This window comes from Cariama cristata, unplaced genomic scaffold (genome assembly GCF_000690535.1).
Source record: "Cariama cristata isolate BGI_N322 unplaced genomic scaffold, ASM69053v1 scaffold27091, whole genome shotgun sequence".
NCBI classification, from domain to species: domain Eukaryota; kingdom Metazoa; phylum Chordata; class Aves; order Cariamiformes; family Cariamidae; genus Cariama; species Cariama cristata.
Window position 1 is genome coordinate 45,544 of NW_009599120.1, and position 20,387 is coordinate 65,930.

General features: G+C 36.1%; 1 protein-coding gene across 1 annotated transcript in view; it reads right to left on the reverse strand.

Moving 5' to 3' along the window:
* Window positions 1-17,067, reverse strand: part of LOC104155384 (serine/threonine-protein kinase D1-like) — a 56,947-nt gene extending 39,880 nt beyond the window's left edge. Inside the window, 2 exon segments of the mRNA XM_009709584.1 lie at window positions 16,664-16,802; window positions 17,059-17,067. Of these exon segments, the coding sequence (XP_009707886.1) occupies window positions 16,664-16,778 (115 nt within the window). The 5' untranslated portion in view covers window positions 16,779-16,802; window positions 17,059-17,067.
* Between the last annotated feature and the right edge of the window lie 3,320 nt (window positions 17,068-20,387).

Genomic DNA, 20,387 nt, shown 5'->3' on the forward strand with positions numbered 1-20,387 from the left:
AACTGGTACAGGCCAGCTGCAATTTTTTGTAACACCCAGACTAAGCAAAAGCAGCATGCCCTCAATCAACCCTGACAGAGAGAGGAAACTGAACCACCAGCTACAAAGCTGATCCCATGTTGTGCTTCTGCACACTGACTATTTAATTTGGAAACGTTGTAAGCTTGGGGGTCCAGAAAGACAAGGAGGTGGAAAAGAAAGGTCCCCAAAAAGATGCAGTTGTCTCAGAAAGAAGGGAGGCTGGAAAGATGAAGGTGAAGATCCTGCTTAGAGGTTAGATGCTGGAAGTGGGGGAAGATGCCAGAGATCAGGGAGGTGGAAGCGAGGGGATGTCCATGCATTTTGGTCGATGATGGCCAAGGCTGGTAGCTGCAAGCAGTGACACAGCAGGAACGAACATGGCTTTGTGCCCAGCCTTCTCTGGGCAGCAGCTACCTCCTTACTGGGAGCGGCAGTGAGGAGTTAGCAAATACAAGGCTGGGAAGGAAGCAAATGAGGCTGCGTGAGGGACGTGTAAGGAAGGTAAAAGCTCTGATCTCCTTGGTTCTCAAATAATCCCCAGTATCCAGATTCACTATGGGCTGTTGTTTACATTGTCTCACCCGTGACTTGAGATTTAAGCAATAAACTGTAGGAGGTAATAAACCATTTGTAATCATTTGTCCAGTGCTAGCTCAGATTTTTAAGGAGAGTTTTAATAAAAGATTAACATTTATGAGTCAACATGGTTGATTCATCTCTACATTCTGAATTTTTAAAGTTCAATTTTAATGTACTTCTATTCATTTGAGAATGATTCCACAGTTTCAAACCTACAAACTATACAGCACAGTAGGTTTTATATTCATTTGAAATCCCAGCACAGAATTCTTTCTTTATGAATTTACCCATTTTTCACCCAAGTGGAACAAACAGCAATACCTTAGTTCATGGATTCAGGCCCTGTTAATCATAAAATTACACTGCAGAGATATTAATTTAGCATAGAAAAACAAAATTAAACACTCCGCAAGTTTACTGGAGCTACTGACGCAGTGTTCAAAATTAACTCTGACTACTGGCAATAACAAGCAGCTCCAAATTAAAAATAAAGCCTCTTGATCCTCTTCTGTGCTCAGACTGATCTAAATTAATATAATAAAGTAAATGCTACAAGTCTTTTACATCTTTATTTCCTCTGACTTCATTTTTTAAGTTCTTCGCAGTTCTTTTCCAAGGTTTCTACAAAAATCAAGTGATGGATAACATGGTCACTGTCAGAATTATACAGCTCAAAAAGAAGAGGTGCTCAAAATGAATTACCAGTGTTTGTAAAACTTACCTAATTCCTTTAAGTTTCTTTCATAAAAGGTTAAGAAAACGGTTTGTTATAAGGTGAATAAATGCTGATGGCTAAAAGTATAACGGAACTAAAAAATACAATCTTACGCTGAACTCACTAATGAAGCTCTGTATACTTTAAACTATTTTTAACATTCTTTAATGTTAACTATCTGCAAAAGTTTACATATGTCTTAAAGTTATCTTAAGAATTCATAAATATGTATCATTATATACAGAATACACACAGGTGGGGAGGTTTGCATGGTATCATTGGATGTCCATGGGCCCTGATGGGATGCACCCAGAAGTGGTAAGGGATCGGGCTGATGTCATTGCAAGGCTACTCTAAACAATCTAAGAACGATCATGGTGACCAGAAGAAGCGCCCAAAGACTGGAGGAAAGTAAATGTCACTTCTGCCTTCGAGAAGGGCAAGACAGAGGACCCAGGGAACTGCAGGCCAATCAGCTTCACCCCAAGCCCCAGGAAGGCAAAGAAACAAGTAATCCTGGAAATACATGACTACGTCTGGAATATGCTTTAGTGTCTGCCTGACTAATAATGCTTTCTTCAGGTCTCAGATCTTTGTTATGAGACCATCAGAGACAAGAAACAGAAGCATGACTGTACATAACCATTGCATTTTCTCAGCCCCACTTTAATCTTCCTAGGATAACACTAGAAAAGGGAGAAGGGAACCTAAAAATGGAAATGCACAATTTGCACATGAAATGCCCAAGATGACACAACCTGGAAGAAATAAATGAATTATTGCTCTGAATTGTGGTTGATTTTTTTAAATGGATTACAACAATTCAAGAATTAAACATCATGGAAACATCTCCAGTGTCTGGCCAGGTAGATCTGAAGATCAGAAAGATAAGCAAAATTTTGTTTAGAGAATATATCCACTGAATATAACAACAAAAGCATTCTACTGGATTAATAAGTTTACCAGGATTTCACCCAGGCACACAAATAAATGGAACTGAAATTAACATTGGGAAATGGTGATACCAATATTTCTCACTTAATGTTCTGTTCATTTCTGTGAGACCAACCCAAAAGGAAGTATTGTAAAAGAGAAGAACTGATGGATGAGAAAAACCACTGGAGGCATAGAAGAGACTTCCATACAAGGAGAGATTAAAAGAATGGAATTGATTCATTTGGAGAGGAAATGAGTAAGAGTTTACCGGATTCACGAAGAGGAGGAAGCCAAAAAACCTAAGCAGGAAACAAACATAACCGCTGTAGTATAACCTTCTGCACCAACAAACTACAGTGACAGGAGTCTTCATGTCCTAAGAAGCAGGGAAGCTCTCCAAATTTCTTTTTGGCAGCAAGTCACACCTTCATTAGGTTAACAGTAACATTCTTGGGGCCTCTTTAAGAGCCAGAGTGAGCCAGATTTCAGTTGCAATGACACTGTCTCCAGGCTTGAGTCCCACTACCGTCCAGATGCAAAAAACAGCAGACTGCAACCCGTGGCAGTTCCCAAGTCTCTTCGTCCTCAGTTTCCGTTTCAAATTGTTATACTTCCCAAGGGAAGGACATTTGCTTGTTTGTTCTCAAACCTGCTTTAGCTACAAACCTCGAGCACTTCCTAAATGATGTGTATCTTACCACAGATGGTTGCAAACATCACTTATTGGAAATAACCGTAAGACTGTGTATTGCTATTTGCTCTTTCAAAACATCAAACCAGTATTCAGTCAATGAAAGTAGATTTAGTCAGTCAATGAAAATAGATTTGATGAGTTTAATAGTGATATTGAAAGACAAAATTTTTACATAAGCCATATTTAATCTGAAACCTCCTGGAGCAATGAGTTATTGAGACCATGAATTCAGAGAGACTGATAAAGCAGACAGATTCTCCAAAGAGTAGATTTTTTTTTTTTTCCTGACATATGTCTAAGCAGTGCAGAATACACTGTTGACAGGTTAACAACACAACTCGTCTGATAGGCAAATATTCCAAGTGGGTTACCTTTCATTTTTCATTATGCTCCTCTGAATCATTTACAGCTACTCTCCATTCAAGACTCACTACTATCATTTAATAAATACATTGATACAAATGTTCGGTCAAGCATGCATTGGTCAAAGAAACTGTGAAACTAATGTATCAAATAAAAACCTAGATGATGAATCGCAGTTTTCTGCTTAGCCTAAGCAAGGCTTGTTCCTCATTATATGTTGTAGCTAGTGAAAATGAAGTGTGAGAGGTAGTTATTTCATGGAAGGGGATGGAGTCTGGTGAGGAAAAGAGAAGTTTTCAAATTTTGGCAGTTTTATGATTAGAATCTGTGTTAGTAGCAGAAACAACTGAAAGAATATGAAGAACTGAGAAAAGGAGAAAGAAAATTTACGTTTTCTTACATACTCATAAAAGACAATTTGATTTTTTAAAAAAGATGAATTATTTCTTTTCCAATATACAACTTTGGAGACCACTTCTATAGGTTCACTTAAAGTGAGGTGTATACACCTCTGGGTGTGCACAAGACAATCCATTAGGGTGCAGCAAGAAAATATTAAGAACTTCAGCAACACATGTAAGTTATAACTAAATAAACATACATACATGGGGGGTGTATGCTCAAAAATTTTTAGTGATGGGGTGCACAGTAAAAAAAACTTGGAGACTGCTAATCTATAGCACTTTGCCACTCTACCTTTAAGAAAAGCTCAAGTGCTGTTAAAGATAAATCCTGTGAAATAATTTATAGCCATGTCCAAGTTTCACACACCACAGAGTAAGGAAAGACTAAATAGATTGAATAAATTTGCAAAACAGTAAACAGAATTGATTAATCCTTTGATGGAAATATGTTTTGTATTAACATGCACTTTTGTCTTCTCCGTCAATGTCTTTTTAATTATAAGCATTTCCTATTGATTCAGAATGCTAATCATATGATACCATCACATTAAAAGTCCAAATAAGCATAGAAATATCCATTGAAATATAGGTCAATGTACCACAGACCCCAAGTTTCATTCATCACCTCAAGTCTTTTGAGAAAGGATCAGCTGAAGTGGGGGCTGCTGAAGTATAATACTTGAATGATCTATTGAGCTACTGTTACTAAAAGAGTTATCATCATTTTGACTGAGTTTAAGACATCTAAAACCTTTTAAAGAAAGGTAAACGTGATGTGCATCATATTAAGAAAACTGAATAAAAATGAATAATGAAGGAAAAAAAGAATTGCCTCACCCAAGTGAGAATAAGATATTTTAAGGAAAGTAAATTTTAAGTTCAGAGGTTTTAACATATATGTATAAAACATATATAACATAAAATGAACATCAAGAATTAATTAGATCTACTTTAAAAGCTGATAGGCATTTTTTTAATGCATTAACTGCAATCCATGTAACTAACAAAGTATAATCAACTTCAATCCCACCTTTCTTGGAAAGCTGACTATACAGCTTATTGATGCATAACACTTAAAAATCATGTAATTGCTTATTGTACCTTAATCATAACAATACAGAAAATTCACAGGCATTGAGGTTACCCCTGTTAAACTGATGTAACTTCAAAAATGTTTCTTTTCAGTGAACTCTTGTGATAAGAATACAAAAACATAAGAATGACTGGATCAGACCAAAATCTACTAAGCCTGGAGGTCTGCCTTTCAAAGAGGAGTTCCCAAAGCAGCATCAGCATCTGGTGGTATTTTCCCAGACCACCATCTCAGATGCCCATGCTTTGTTGCAAAAGCATTCTCTGAAGCAGAGAGGAGATGACAAAGACAGATGACACAAGGGCAGTGACATTACAAGCATTTTCAGTTTTGTCTCTACTCCTTTCCTAAGAATTCCAAGACTTGTATTTGATTTTCTTGACTGGTACTGAGCACTAAGATGACATTTTCATATTATAACTTGAACTTCTCAATTTTTGGTAGTATCAGCTAACTCAGAGCCCCTTGTTAACACAGATAAAAATCAATAAATTCCCCTGACATTTTATACTGGTCTATACTGAACTTCATCCGTGGTGACACTGACATGTTACTAGTCATGCTTCCCAGATCATTTATGAGCATACTTAACAGCACAGACCTAATAACCTCTGTTAGTGACCTGCTTCCACTGTGAAAACAGCATGTATTTCTACCCTTTGTTTCCTAAGTCATAAATAGTTATTTATCCATTTGAGCATCTATCCTCTTCTTTCATGAAAGTATAGTTTCTTTATGAGCCTTTGGAAAATAAAGTGTATGACTTCTGGAAAACCAAGTACGCTACCTCAGCTGAACAGAAAACTTGATACTTTCATTAAACAGCAGACAAATTGAAAATGTATTATCTCCAAAAATTGGACAATTAAAAGTGTGCAATGTAGGATGTCTGATCTATTAGCTTGCAGTGGAACAGTGGCCTCCCATAAAAAGGTCCTGTCCTGACACAGGAATTTGTGTAGCTTCTCTCAAGGAAAATCCATCTTCCCTACCGATAGTATTTTTTCCAACATTTAGTTTAATTTTTATAAATACATAATGACGTTGTTTATGATTACCAACCAATCAAGCTTTAAAATGACAGTTAAAATCTTGACATGAGTGAGAAATATTAGAGTTCAAAAGCTTACTTAAAAACGTAAAGGTAATTTTGTTCCTGTGAAAAAATACACTACTTGCTTTCTTGCAATCCACGTTCACAAAATCTTGCAATTATTTCAGATTTTCTGCTGCTGAAATAATCATTACATACTAAAAACATACAGAAAGACCAAAGGCAGAATAACTAGCATGGCCTGTATTTCTGCAAGAGCACTAGAAGCAAAGTTGACACATTGCTTCCCTACTAACATTTGCCTGTTGTGTATCATTTTACTGTTCATGATGCAGCCAGAGAATATAAGGAAGGGATGTTGATAGAGTATCTACTTTTTTTCATCCTATTTTTACATAATCCTCCTGCAGTCAAAACAAAAGAATGGTCAGGCAAGATGGGAGGGGTAGTTCAGAAAGATTCTACTGGTGCAGAAAAACTACGAATCTTGAAGTCTGTATCCAGAAGGTAACAATTATAACACTTATGAGGTGAAGAAAAGACAATAAGGCAAAAACATAAACAAAGGAAAGAATCTTTTAGTCCTAAGAACTTCAAACACAACATCATCTACCTGAAATTCATGATCCAAGAATGATGTAGGCTAATGAATAGTGAGGGATACAAAATCAATCTACTTTAACCTAATCAGTAGTGAGCCTTACCTTTACAGAAATAAGAAAAAAATGACAGCTAGAGACAAATTCAAAGCACATACAGGAAGAATAATTTTAAAAGATATCATCTTGGACAGAACAGAGAAAAGAAAGCTGTATTTCTCAAAGATACAAGAAAAAAGAGGACATTAACGTAGCCATGAAGACACCAAGAGAATGATGCTTTTCAATCACAACAAAGCAAAGTCACAAACTACGACCAACTATATAAATAATATAAAATGACGTTCAAATATGTAACACTAGAATGTTTATCTCAAGCAGCTGGCAATTGGACTAACACTACAATTCAGTTGATATATGGCCTTTACTATAATTGCATAGTTATCCATAGCTTTTATCCAGTTCAATATATTTTATCATATACAAGACAGTATAAACTGTACTGAATCCAAATACAATGTCCATATCTACTGATCAGATGGTGTACCATCTATGTGACATTAAAACAGAAACAGCTTCGTAACAAAAGCAGTGGATCAATTCCTGCCTTCATCAGCTCAGCAAGGGAACAGAAAATAGCTGCTATTTGACTTTCTTGCTTCAGGAATCCTGCCAAGTTGTGCTCAATTGCTCACAGCAAGCAGATGAAGTACATTCCACTAATTTGCACAAGATGCTAACATTTCATTGTCTGCTTTCCAGCGGCTGGCAAAGATCTCTTACTTCTCAATGAAATTTTGACCCAGTAAAAATAGATAGAATTTTTATAAGCAAACTCATATTAAAACTGTAAATTTTTTTTTCTCTCCTCTATATAACATTAGAAGGCTTGGCAAATTTACACAGCAGTTTTTAAGAAACTCCCATGAACAAAGTATAGTATAGGACATAAACTATGCTGGCAAGACCAAAGTCTGAAGGCATCTAAAGCAATTATTTCCTTGAAGGCCTTGAAAAACAGAACTCAAAGAGTCAGAGTATAGAATTACAGAGCCACAGTAACTCTCATTTGTCAGCTTGCTCTATAGAGTCTGTGCTTCCATTTAAGGGAAAAAAGGCAAATATACTTCATTCAAAAAAGGTCACTAACACACATATGAAGTGGTGGTAGCTGCATCTACAGACAGCTTGAAATAATAACTTAATGCAACTTTCATTTTAGAAAGATGTTAACTCATCTACAATCCGTATCTCATGTAATAACTTAATGTAAAAACTTAACTATTTAACTTCTCCAGAAAGAAAGGGTATGAAGGACTGTACCTCTCGATCATTAATAACTCTTTATTGGTGTTAACAAATGGCAGTTGAAATAAATAATCTTTAAAGGCTAGTCAAAAGAATACCAAACAGCTTCAAAAACTAGGCGTTAAGTTTAAAGAAGCCAGTTTATCAGAGCAAGCATAATCCATTCCATTAATGAGTGGAACGTGAAAGTTACCTTTTCATGGATCCAGCTGAAGCTTGTAGCAAATAGTACTTAATCATATCAAGACTGAAGAACACTTTTCAACTTCAGCTCACCATACATAAGTTTACTTCCTTTTCTGAGCAAACAGTAGGACTGTATTTTAGAGGGAGAGACCTACAAACGTGCAACTTTTGGTTTCTCTTCCTTTCAGTGTTTATGAATGACTGACTACTCATTTACAGTCACCACTGATCGTAACTTTGATTGCAGCTTCTGTACCTTGCTTCCTGGTTTGGGCCACCTACTAATTTTTGAGAGTATTCTAATCAAAAGGAACCCTTCCTACAAATACACCTTCCTCCAAAGATTCAGATCCTTTTTCAGTCTGAAATGCAATTTAAGTAAGTAAATGTCAGATTCAATGAATGCATTAGTGTAGATTTCCACAGCACTAGTAAGGGACTTTTCCTCTTTTGTACATCAGGAGACCAGATGCACTTTTCTAACATTTTGAAGAAGAAATGAAATAGAAAATGCACAGCTAAGAAAACAGTAATGTGGCAAGCAATACTTTACTAACAGAATGGTATTAGTGATACTCTTCAAAGAATGCCCAGGAGTGCAGCCTAATAAACCAACTGGGCTCAACATACAAATCTGTGGTTTTAATACATTCCCGAACTGTCCCCATATCTCCTACAAACACTATCAGAATCCCATATAGCCAACTGAAATAAAGTGTTAAAACAGATATTTTAAAAATACATAAAATTAAAAGGAATAAAACAGTATGAGAGGTAAAAATAAAATTGTACTTATGCGGGCTACTAATGCTTATAATGAAAGTCCCATTTTCCTCTTTCAATGCGCAGTTGACTAAATCTGTAACTCAATATACACTTTTGCTTCCACTCTCATAATAATGCCCAACCTTCCACTTCCAAAATGCCAGAATCCATATTGGCACTGAACAACAATTCCTCTGGCTGACTGCAATAGCCTGTGCTTATCTTCTCTAGAGCAGTCAGCACACAGACACACATTTGTTCAGTGAGTTATGCAATTCTTACACTCTGTTAAAATCCTACTGCATAATGCACCAATGCAAAATGAAAGTAATAATGTTCATTATGAATATAAAAGCACAGCAGGTGCTGCATTCTAAGTGGATTAAATTTCTTGTGCTTCACCAGAAACCTCTAGCTCTACCACGAACTACTTCAGTTATATTGTATGACATCCGCAGGTACAATTTTCTTCCCTAAAACGGACCAAAGTGCTTCACCAATAATGAGCAACTTCTCTCAACTATAAATGTTTCTAGATAAATTTTCATATCTTTCAAGAACCTGTAATATAAAGTCTAAACCAGAGAATGATCATATTTATTATTCCTTAAACTGCCAAGAACATAAGTACAAAAAGAAAAAAAAAATTAAGCACACCTTGACCAGCCTTTATAAAAGACCTTGTAATTAAGTAAACTACAAGGAAAATTAGAAAACGCATAATATTAGGATATGAACTGATTGTATAACCCCATAGTACTAGGACTGCCAATTCAGCTTTCTCTACCCTGACCAGTATCGACATGTGCAATAAAAAATGAATGCAGTGGATCAGTATGGCTTTTGACATCAGATGTCAGTGCCTCAGGGAATGTTTACCCACAGCACACAGAGTTTTCAGCAGCAAAGCTGTAGCAGTAACACTATGTTCTACTGCCTCTTTCAGACATGCTATTCAAAAATAATTGCCATAATACACCTTGAATTTACAGAACTTTAGAATGTATATTATGTTTAGATATTTATACTGTAGGCTAGAAATAAAACACTTCAATCAATTCAACCTAAGCATCTGAACACGTATTGCATTTCTTTTGTCCTTCTCACTGCTCAATTGCTCAATATCATCCACTCTGGTGCTCAAGGCCAATCTCTCTTGTTTTCACAGGGGTTTTTACTGCCTTCAAAATAAATTTTCAAGGTATATCCAAATTAAGTACCATGAAAAAAAATTCTTATGGCCCTGTATTTAGGTAGCTGTTTTGTTTTTTTGTGGGTTTTGTTTGTTTGTTTTATTTAATTAAAAAGTAGAGATAACCCATTTTCAACTAATTTGTGATGCACTATTGCCAAAATCTATAATAATTTGAAACTATGTCTGAATATATTTCAATAAAAAACTTCCTGCATTAGTTTGAATACTTCCCCAAACATTACAGACTGTTTATATTTCTCTTCTCCAGCATTGCAGAACTGTAAACACTTTCCTCCCCTCCATGACACAGGAATTTTAAAATTGCAGAAATGAATTGCTGCATTTAGTTAAGGCTCATCTGTGGGAGGACACTAATGCTCTTGAGTGTTTATGGAGGAAATTTATTTAATTTCTTGTATAACTTGAGATATCTGGCTGAAGGCTTTCATTTGTAATAAAGTAATCATCAGTCAGACCATGACATAGTACAAGTTTCATTTGCTGTCCTTTGCATTTAGAGAGAAAGGTAGTCTTCTGAGCACAGTGCCGTCTACCGAAAAACACTGAACTGTTTAGCAGATTAGTCTAACTAAATCCAGCATTTTCTGTAATGTTAAAGTTCATGTGAAATTGGAGGAGAAAACTATTCCCAATTCTATAATACTGGAATAGGTAGTGCATGGCTGATCTTTTACTTACTCTTCCTGTAGTGTTAAGGAGCTGGTATTACAGCACATCGATAGAGAAAACATGTCTTGGCAATTACTCTTCACAGGAAACCCCTGCAGTAGGACAGGAGGAAGACTGAAAGCAGATGCAAGTTGATGACAGCTGGGATTCCAGCTTCAGGAAATCACACTGAGGAATCTGGTATGACAATGCAACTGAAAAAGTGCAAAAAACTGACCCACCTCTTTTCTTGGGTTTCAGCTGTTAAACTCCTGGAGATATCACCAGCTGATGACTGAATGGTCTCAACTCCTCCTCCTCATGTTGTTTTCAAGGTTTCATAATAAGATCTCTTTACATAACTAGGTGGGTAACAATTGTTTTTGTTTGGTTTTGGTTTTTATGTGTGCGTCATCTACAAAGACAAGTTGCACGAAGAGGTATGGGGAATGAAATGATTGATATTTCTTGCTGAATTCATACCATTGTAATTGGAGAGGGACAAAAAGTCCTCAAATCCAGAACTACATGAACTAGATACTTAAGCAGCAGTCCTCCATGAAGCTCCATATAATTTTTGGATTATCAAAGTAATACCAGAAGAACACTTGTCATTTTTGGAAAAAAAGAGGGAAGAAGATTTGTCGATAAAGTTTATTAGTCTATAACAGGAGTTGTGACATCTCACATTTTCTTTCCCAGTACCTTAGTAAAGTAATAAGCGATAGAACTCTTTGCCTTCAAAGCTCAAATTTGGATAATCTTTTAATGTATTCATTGCTTGAAATAACAAAATCTTAAAACTCCTACAATCTTCTTTGGAGTTTTGCTTGTATTATGTAAGAACGTTAAATCTTACCTGCTAGAAAATACAGTGTATCTGAAAATAAACACCTATTTAGATTTACAGAATAGTGTTCAAAAATGCATTATGCTTTTCTTGAGGATCTAAAGGTCAGAACGTAAGAGAAAAGAAAATTTTCTGATTGCACGTATTACTGTAATAATTTCTTATATGCGTTATCAGTATTTAAAGTGTATACATTTTAAATGAAAATATTTCCTCTTAGATTGACACATCTGCTATTAAATACTTATTTAATCTGATATTAAAATATTAAAATAGTTTGGGGGCAAGAAAATGAAATAATTTAAATATTGTTTCCTGACTGCTTTAGTCCATTCTATCTGAATGGTCTTTCTAGTATTTATAAACTGCTACCTGCTGTAAAATCCTTGGCATTTGTTTAGGTCATGCAAAAAATATCATTTTTATACAAAGTTCTAATAACCCGTAGAAGATTCTATACAGTGATGTTCAGAAAATCCTGAAGGATCATTGGTACAGTGGCAGGTACAAAGTTAAAGAATCTAAAAAGTGATACAAGTAACTTCAAAAAAACCCCTCAGCCCTTCTTGTCAAGAAGTGTCTTTATTTGCAACAAAAAGACTGGGAACATTAAGTCACTAGTAGCCAGAGGACCTAGAGCTATATTTTGATGATCTGTGGTGATACAATGGCTTGATAAAGATTAACTGAAATCACTGTTACAAAAAGAACTTTTGGAATGAAAATGCTAAAGAACGGTTGTTAAAGGATATTAATTCTCTTTCACAGTTTTGTTTCTTAAAACATACCAGGAGTGAAAGACATAACTAATACCCTACATAAATCAGCTTTCTTACTCATGTGGGCATGCCCACTAAAGCAGAACAGTTCAAGAGCAGACTCACATAAGAACTCTGGCAAAGGGAGAGAAAAGAGAAGGTGAAGAACAATGAAAAAGGAGAACTAATATTTATACAGAATCACACAATCGATTTGGTTGGAAGAGACGTCTGGTATCATCAAGTCCAACCTTTGCCCTAACACCACCATGTCAGCTAGACCATGGCACTAAGTGCCATGCCTAGTCTTTTCTTGAAGACCTCCAGACATCGTGACTCCACCACCTCCCTGGAGAGTCCATTCCAATGCCTCACAACTCCTTCTGTGAAGAAATGCCTCCTCATTTCTAGCCTGAATGTGTTACAACACAGACCCACTTAAAGCACCTAAGGTGCATGCTTGTAATCTCTTTTCAGTCCCATTTCACCATATTGTGCTATAACAATTTCCACAAGATTAAGAGAGAAATTCGATTAAATATAAAAGAACACTAAGCTTCACTTTCTTAACTAACGCAGCGAAAGGAAGACAAGGGAAAATGTGTTCCCATTGCTGAATGGGACAGGCAACCTGGTGACAAAAGCCAGTGAAAAGGCCAAGGCAGTCAACGCCTTCTCTGCCTCAGTCTTTACTGTCAAGAGCAGCCTTCAGGAATCTCAGATCCCTGACAGACCTGATAGGAAGTCTGCAGCAAGATTTACACTCAGCAGAGGAGAATCATTCTAAGGAGCATTTAAGCAAACTGGACGTACATAAATCCATGGGGCCTGATAGGTTGCACCCATAAGTGCTGACCAATGTCATTGCACGACCACTCTTAGGTACTGTGCAGCATCCATTTCTGTACTGTGTCCAGCTCTGGCCTCCCCAGTCCAAAAGAGACATGGCCTTAATCTAAATAATAATCTAATCTAAATCATAATCTAAAAATAAATAATTTGCCACCTTTTGCACAGGGTCAAAGTATGGTTTTGGTATGCACCATCAAACACATTGGATGACCATCCTGCAAACTTGATTATTTGACAGCAGTATCATTACTTCGTGCATAATTTTTTTAAGTACTCTGTACTGTTCTAAATGTATTGCCTCTGAAGCCAGTTTAAAAATAAGTGCTTTCAAAAAGAATACTTTGTCAGCTTTGCTAATATAAAATACTATAAATACACATTTACTTGCATAAGAACTAGATGACAATTTTTCATCACTAAGGAAGGAAAAGCCCAATGAAGACTTTCAAATCTTTTGGCAGAGAGGAGAAAAATGATTACTTCAGTTGTTCAAAAAAACATGGAAACAAAATCATAGTCTTTGGCCCATATGGAATTAAGAAACCAGTATACCTTGCCGGAGGAGTCTTAAGATTCCTCAACCCTGACTTGTAAGTAAAAAAAGCCACTTGATTTTAGTGAGGACATGAGTGATGGATGTAGTTAGGATTACATAAATTAGGCACTCTCAAAATAACATGTGAAACAGCTTTTAGCACTGGACTGGTGGTTGGTCAAAGAGAGTAACAATTCTCTCTTATATTTTCCAAAATTAGTTTTAGATATGCTGGGGGGTGCGGGGAAGGGGAGGGGGGGATGACAGGACACAAAAAAAACCCAAAAAACAAACGAAACAAAAGAGTCAGAAAGAAACTAGTTCTATTACTAACTACTGCTAATAGCATGATAAAACTGAAGTAAGAATTATTCTCAAGGATTAGAACTAATTGCTTTCAGTGAAAACAAGTTAACGAAATCAAGAATTAAAGACTCAGAAATTCTATGACTATGCAGGTATGATCACATCCTATTTCCTGTAAAACTATGAAACAGTATGCAAAGTTATACTTAGTTCTTAATACGTCATATTCTTACACATGCGTTTTGCATTGTAATTTTCTTCAAGATACAACAGTTTTCTTTATCTATGAATTTCCTCCATCACAATGACCTTCTAAAAGATTTGGATCTTCTAAATTGTCTGTTTTCTTTTTTTCTTTTTTTTTCACCCATCATGACACACTGCTACAAGTTGCACAACTTTTGATATAGTTGATACAGTCAGTGAACTGCAAAAGGGAAATAGTCCATCACAGAAATGACATAAATCAATAACAAGAAGGTAATAAACAAAGATGAATTTCTTTCATGAGTTCATCATAAATAAAACCAGGTAAAATGACACAGCTGATCAATACTGTCAACAACTGTATAACAGAATTATTAGGAAGGAATGTATAATAGGGCACTTTGGGGATTCACCTTTAGGAAAAATTTGGTTACTAGAACACAGTACAACAGTACTTTGTGATATTAAAAATTCCAGGTCTTCAGCCAGCAATGTATACTCTAAGCTGGAGGGTGAGAGGAAAAAAAAATATACAGATCCTGGGCAATTGTAGGTACCACCCACACTTTCACATGGGTTTAACAGCCTTCCTCTAAATATTGCAGAGTTACTTATGCTTGACCATTTTGTGGAGGGACCCTTCACCTAAAAAACAAAACCATAAATTCCCTGATGCTCTTAAACAGTATAGTTCTCCTTTATCACTTGTAAGTACTGCATAAAGTGCTGCTCTTGAAGATTTAAATAGCTACTTGCTTAATTTTGGCAAACTGGAACATATGTCGTCTCCATTGCAAAAGCATATAAACAATACATCAAATAAAGCACTATATTCCTTGCTGTTTTTTTTCCACTGCACCTGATTTACTGGAGTGATTATTTTCTGTGGGAAATATAAGATAGAGATTACTGGTATCTTTTCAAAAGGGAAAAATTTGTTTCCTGATATGGAAAAGATGAATGATGACTTATAGGAATGACTTCCATTATTTCTTATTGTACTTCTTCCTATTCTAATCAAAGAGTATGGAATAGAGTCCTACACAAGCAAACTATATTTAAAAGCTCTATTGGCTTAGATTATGGGACCTAACTCTTGCCCCCACTCTTTTCAGTATCCGTTAGGACTTTGGTTTTCTCTTCACTAATCCTACACTCTTCTACAGATTCAATTTTTACATTTATATGACATATGAGTCTCCCTGGTTTAAATGTTTTTCCAGATGCTCTAACTGCATGTTCCACCTGCAAAAATAAAGTCCTTCAGCCATCTTGCAAGTTCTATTTATCAAGTAACACCTTCACATCTTTACAGTTCCAGCATTCACTCTAATACATACCCTTGTAAACTCTGTGCCATTCCTAATCACATACCTTATCCTTTCTTACATCTAAGCTTTTGACAAGTCCTGTTGACACCTAATGGCATCCCCAGACTTCCTCTACATTCCAGTCACGTAATTTGTGCTTATTTCCTATTTCAATTAGAATAATCCACTCTTTATGGTCACTCTGCTGGACAAACATGTTCCTTAAATCCATTTGTCATTTCATTGCCTCCAAAGCTTGGCCTTTCACCTCATGATTCACTAATACTACATCTCTTCTTACATTATCATCATCTGCTAGTCACCTGTCATTCTCTGGCTTTGTATGTATTTATCAACTTGTCTCCTCTGACTTTTCATTTTCCTAGGTCCTAAATAGTTGTTTTCTTTTGTTACACCTTTTCACCTTCCATACCATCATTTATACCTGTCACACAGTCAATAAATAGTCCCGTACAAGAAGCATCCATCACTCCTCTTGGACAGCCATCAATAAATAATACGTATTTCTAGAATTTTATTTGCTTCTCCACCTAGAATTTAAATTCTCCTCTTCCATTCCTTTCCTAATTTTAAAAATAAATCATGTAAGGAGTCAGAGCAGCCCTGGCAGGCACTGTTATTGTAGGGCTTTGAAAAAGCAGTTACTCTATTTCCAGTGGACATTTTCATGGCACTTCATATAAGGTAAAAAGCTAAAAATCCTTACTTTAAAAGGAGTCAGGTCACTGTTAGCAAGAACAGTCTTGACAACTCCTCCACAGGTAAATATGAACTGACTGCATCAACTAATAGAAAAATGTACGCTCTATTCAATTATTAAACTGTTGATACTGCATGCAAGATATATGAAGACCAATTCTAATTTTCAAGCTACACTGTTAATTAAGTAAATGTTAAAATATCTATTGTAATTTGTTGTTATTTATTACATTTTGGTTTTATGCTCCTTTGAAAACGGTTGTGCTACCACACAGGATGATTTTTTTCCTTTAAAAATATAGAATACAGACATTTCAAATTGCTTATTAATTTTAACCTATTGCTGAACTCGTAACATGGACAAAATAAGGTTGTTAAAAAGTATACACTGCAGTGTGTACTCAGTATACATCTGAGAAGGATCCTGACCCAGTGCAAGTGAAAGTCCATACAAACAAAATTCCTTTTTTCTTGAATCCTAACCGGGACAAAATACTGTTTGATTGCAAGAGCACGGCAGTAATTTTCATTGTTTTATAGTTACCTGACAAGACAACTTCAACCAGGTCTCCTTCTTGGATATCTGCAGCTGATTTCACCAACTGGAGAATGTTTTCAGAGGTAGGGTCATGGCGGAAGAGCAGAATTTTGTCATACATTCCATAGAAGCCACATTCAGGAAACTGCAAATACAAATCCATGAGAATTTAGTACACTGTAAAATACATAACTGAAAATACAATTAATATATAATTAAATTTTGAGGGCAGACTAGACCATTCCTCAGACTAGTACCAAACAGAATATATATTTTTTCATATAGGACAATATTTATCGCTATATTCTGCAAATCGCTTTTCCCCCAAGTAAGCAAGCTCATCTGCCTTTCTCTTTGAAATGAGACAGAAATAAGTGCATCGCTTAGCCATTGCTGGTAACTTTTTCAAAGACAAGTTCGTAAGCAAGGTGATCTAATTGGACCCTCCTGGAGCAGGCATTTGGAATAGCTGACCTATGAGCTCCCCTCCAGTCTGTATTATTCCATGATTCTACTATCTTGCCCCCAGGTTACTGCCAAAAAGATGCTTTGAGGCAGGAAGAAATATTTTTCAGCTCTGCCTAAGATGTAATGCCTAAATATAAAAATAGCTCATTAGCAAATACCTATTTCTTGAGACTAAAGTTACTAGACACGAAAACAACATTTCCAAACTTAATCATAATCATTTATTTCGATGCAAAGAAGTTGGAGCTTTGAAACCAGATTAAATCCTGTTTAAACTAAAAAAAAAATAATTTTAAAAAACCTCAGAGGTTATAAACTAAACCTGAGATTATTATCTAAGTAACTTTTTCTTTTTTTTTCCCCGCAGCACAGAAAAATGAGATAATTTTTTTCATGCTCCCAGCATGAAACTAAGATTTTGTTTTGAAAACACAACCAATAAAAACCAATAAACCCTTTTTCTGATACAAAACATTCAACTCAACTTTATATCACTGAACTACTCTGTGTATTATTTGGGAGTTTTATCAACATGCAGTGAAAGAAACACAATGATAAGCATAGCTGGAGAGATTAACTGGCATGTTTTAAGGTTATTATTACTTTGAAAAGAATGCAGAATAGAAGGAACACAACAAAAAGTACTTTAAATAATATATTCATTATGGATTACTGGAAGCTTTGGAACCTATTCAAGTACCCCAAGAAAGTTATGCTTTTTTAAGCTTTAAAGCACACACCGAAAAGAAAGACACAAAATGGTCAGATCCCTGGTTTGAATGCAATGCATCTAAATCTCTGAAGTTTTGTCTGTCAATCTGTTTTGTCAGATTATACCATAAGTATCAACCCATTGCTAATTCTTGGTAGGGTGGATTACCTGCCTGAAAAAAAAGTTGCCGTATATAGTTATTCGTACAGGTTTTATACTGAACAGAATCAACTTCCAGATTCTGAAACATAAAACATTCTCACAGAATATCTGCAAAAATCTGCTATAATGCAGATGTTTAAAGATGCAGGAATTTTTGTGCATGTGCACTGTGCACCACATTAAAAATCCTAGTTAGGTCGCTTATCTATATGATATGAGATACTATTTCAAGGCCATTTCCTTGAGCACCTTTATCATCTACTAATTATGAACTGAAAGAGTTGGCAAACCATTGACAAACTTTGAGAAAATTGGCACCAACATCAACACATGTAATTCTAAACAGGCATGACAATTACGTATACGAGACACACATATTTGTAAAACTTTCCTAGTAATCAGTGGACCATTCATTTTCACAATTGCAGTTGAATGAAAACTAAAAATCCTAAACCCAAAGTTCTCTTACATGGAATATTCTTAATCTTGCATAAAGACAACATAACCTTGATGACATTTTCTCCCACAGTCCCAAATGTGAAGACGAAATATTTGAAGCATCACATACTTAAGATGCAGTAAACATTAAGGATTAAAACTGTAAGAATAAGCCAAATAATGCTGAAAGACACTAATTCTCAAGGTATGAGTTAACAAATTTCATTAAAATAATAAATTATTCAACCTAGCGTCAAAAGCATTCTTCTGGTTGAGAACAAACTAAATTCATGGCTTAGATGTGAAACCGTTACTCTAGCTTTTAAAGAAATTGCTTTACATTAAGCATAGTGGGAGCAAATCAAAGCTTTCTAGAGAGGTAATCTGAACTGCAAGTACCCTCTTCATCCATACAGGTGCTGGCATAGCCTAGGTAACAGAAAAGCAGATGACACAGGCACTAACAGACACCTGAGCGTCTTACAGAGCCATTCAACATCTGACCTAGCAGCGCTGAGCTGAACCTAAAAGCCTGCTGAGTCACTCAGGTGCCTGTGTCATGGTGCTGTGCTGCTCCCCAGCTGGACAAGCTCTTCTTCCCTCACTCCAGCACTTGAGCTGCAGCAGGCAGATTCACCCTTCTCCTAAACATTTTAAATTTAGAACACGCATGAGAAAGTAATCCCAGTGGGATAATCATTTTAATGAAACAGATTCCCACCTTGCTACAGTATACAAGCCTGATGGCACGTCGTAAGAATGAGAATTTTCTTTTTCAGAGACAGTGAAAAATTAAAACTTATCTTACAAAATGGACACTGCTGATCCTTTTCAAACACTGAAAAAATTTTCTCATTTCACTGGATTTCAGAGATACTACAGGCATTTTCCTCTAAACTCATTATGACACAAATTATTTCTTCTCTCTTTATATTCCCATTCCATTTGCTCTTTTCAAATTAGTTCTATTTTTCCTACCTATAAAAGCATTTGCTATATTACATGTATTATACATGTGTGCATACATATGTGTATAAATGTGTGTATTTTGAGATATCATTTATTATATTCTGTAGAGAAAAATAAATTCAATCACAACATTTTTTTGTAAATTATATACAAGAATTATCTTCTGGGTTCGAGTTAGCTTTCCCCAGATGAACTACTCTCATGCCAAGAAAGTAATTTTGATGGTGCACTTCTCCAAATAAAACATTGTGTAAGGACCAACTGTTGCAACAGTGACAAAAATATTCCCTCAGCTAAGCTTATTCCTGCCAACAATAATGTTGATATGCACAAACAAAAGAAAACAAAAAGCAGTCACATTGCTTGGTACTACAACCCTATAAATAGCATTTATTTTTGCCAAATACAGGACAAAATAGGGAATACATATGTGTCAAGATACCTAAAGCTAATTAAACCAGCAGGTCGAGGGAGCGGATTCTCCCCCTTGCTCCGCTCTGGTGAGATCCCCCTGCAGTACTGCCTTCAGCTCTGGGGACCCCAACACAAGACAGACATGGACCTGTTGGAGTGAGTCCAGAGGAGGCCACAAAGGTGATCAGAGGGCTGGAGCACCTCTCCTATGAGGACAGGCTGAGAGACTTGGGGTTGTTCAGCTGGAGAAGAGAAGGCTCCAGGGAGACCTTATAGCAGCCTTCCACTACCTAAAAGGGGGTCTACAAGAAAGTTATGGAGGGACTTTTGACAAGGGTGTGTAGTGATACGACAAGGGGCAATGGCCTTAAACTGGAAGAGGGAAGATTTAGATTAGATATTAGGAAGAAATTCTTCACCATGAGGGTGGTGAGGCACTGGAACAGAGAAGCTGTGGCTGCCCCATCCCTGGAAGTGTTCAAGGCCAGGTTGGATGGGGCTTTGAGCAACCTGGTCTGGTGGAAGGTGTCCCTGCCTGTGGCAGGGGAGTTGGAACTAGATGGTCTT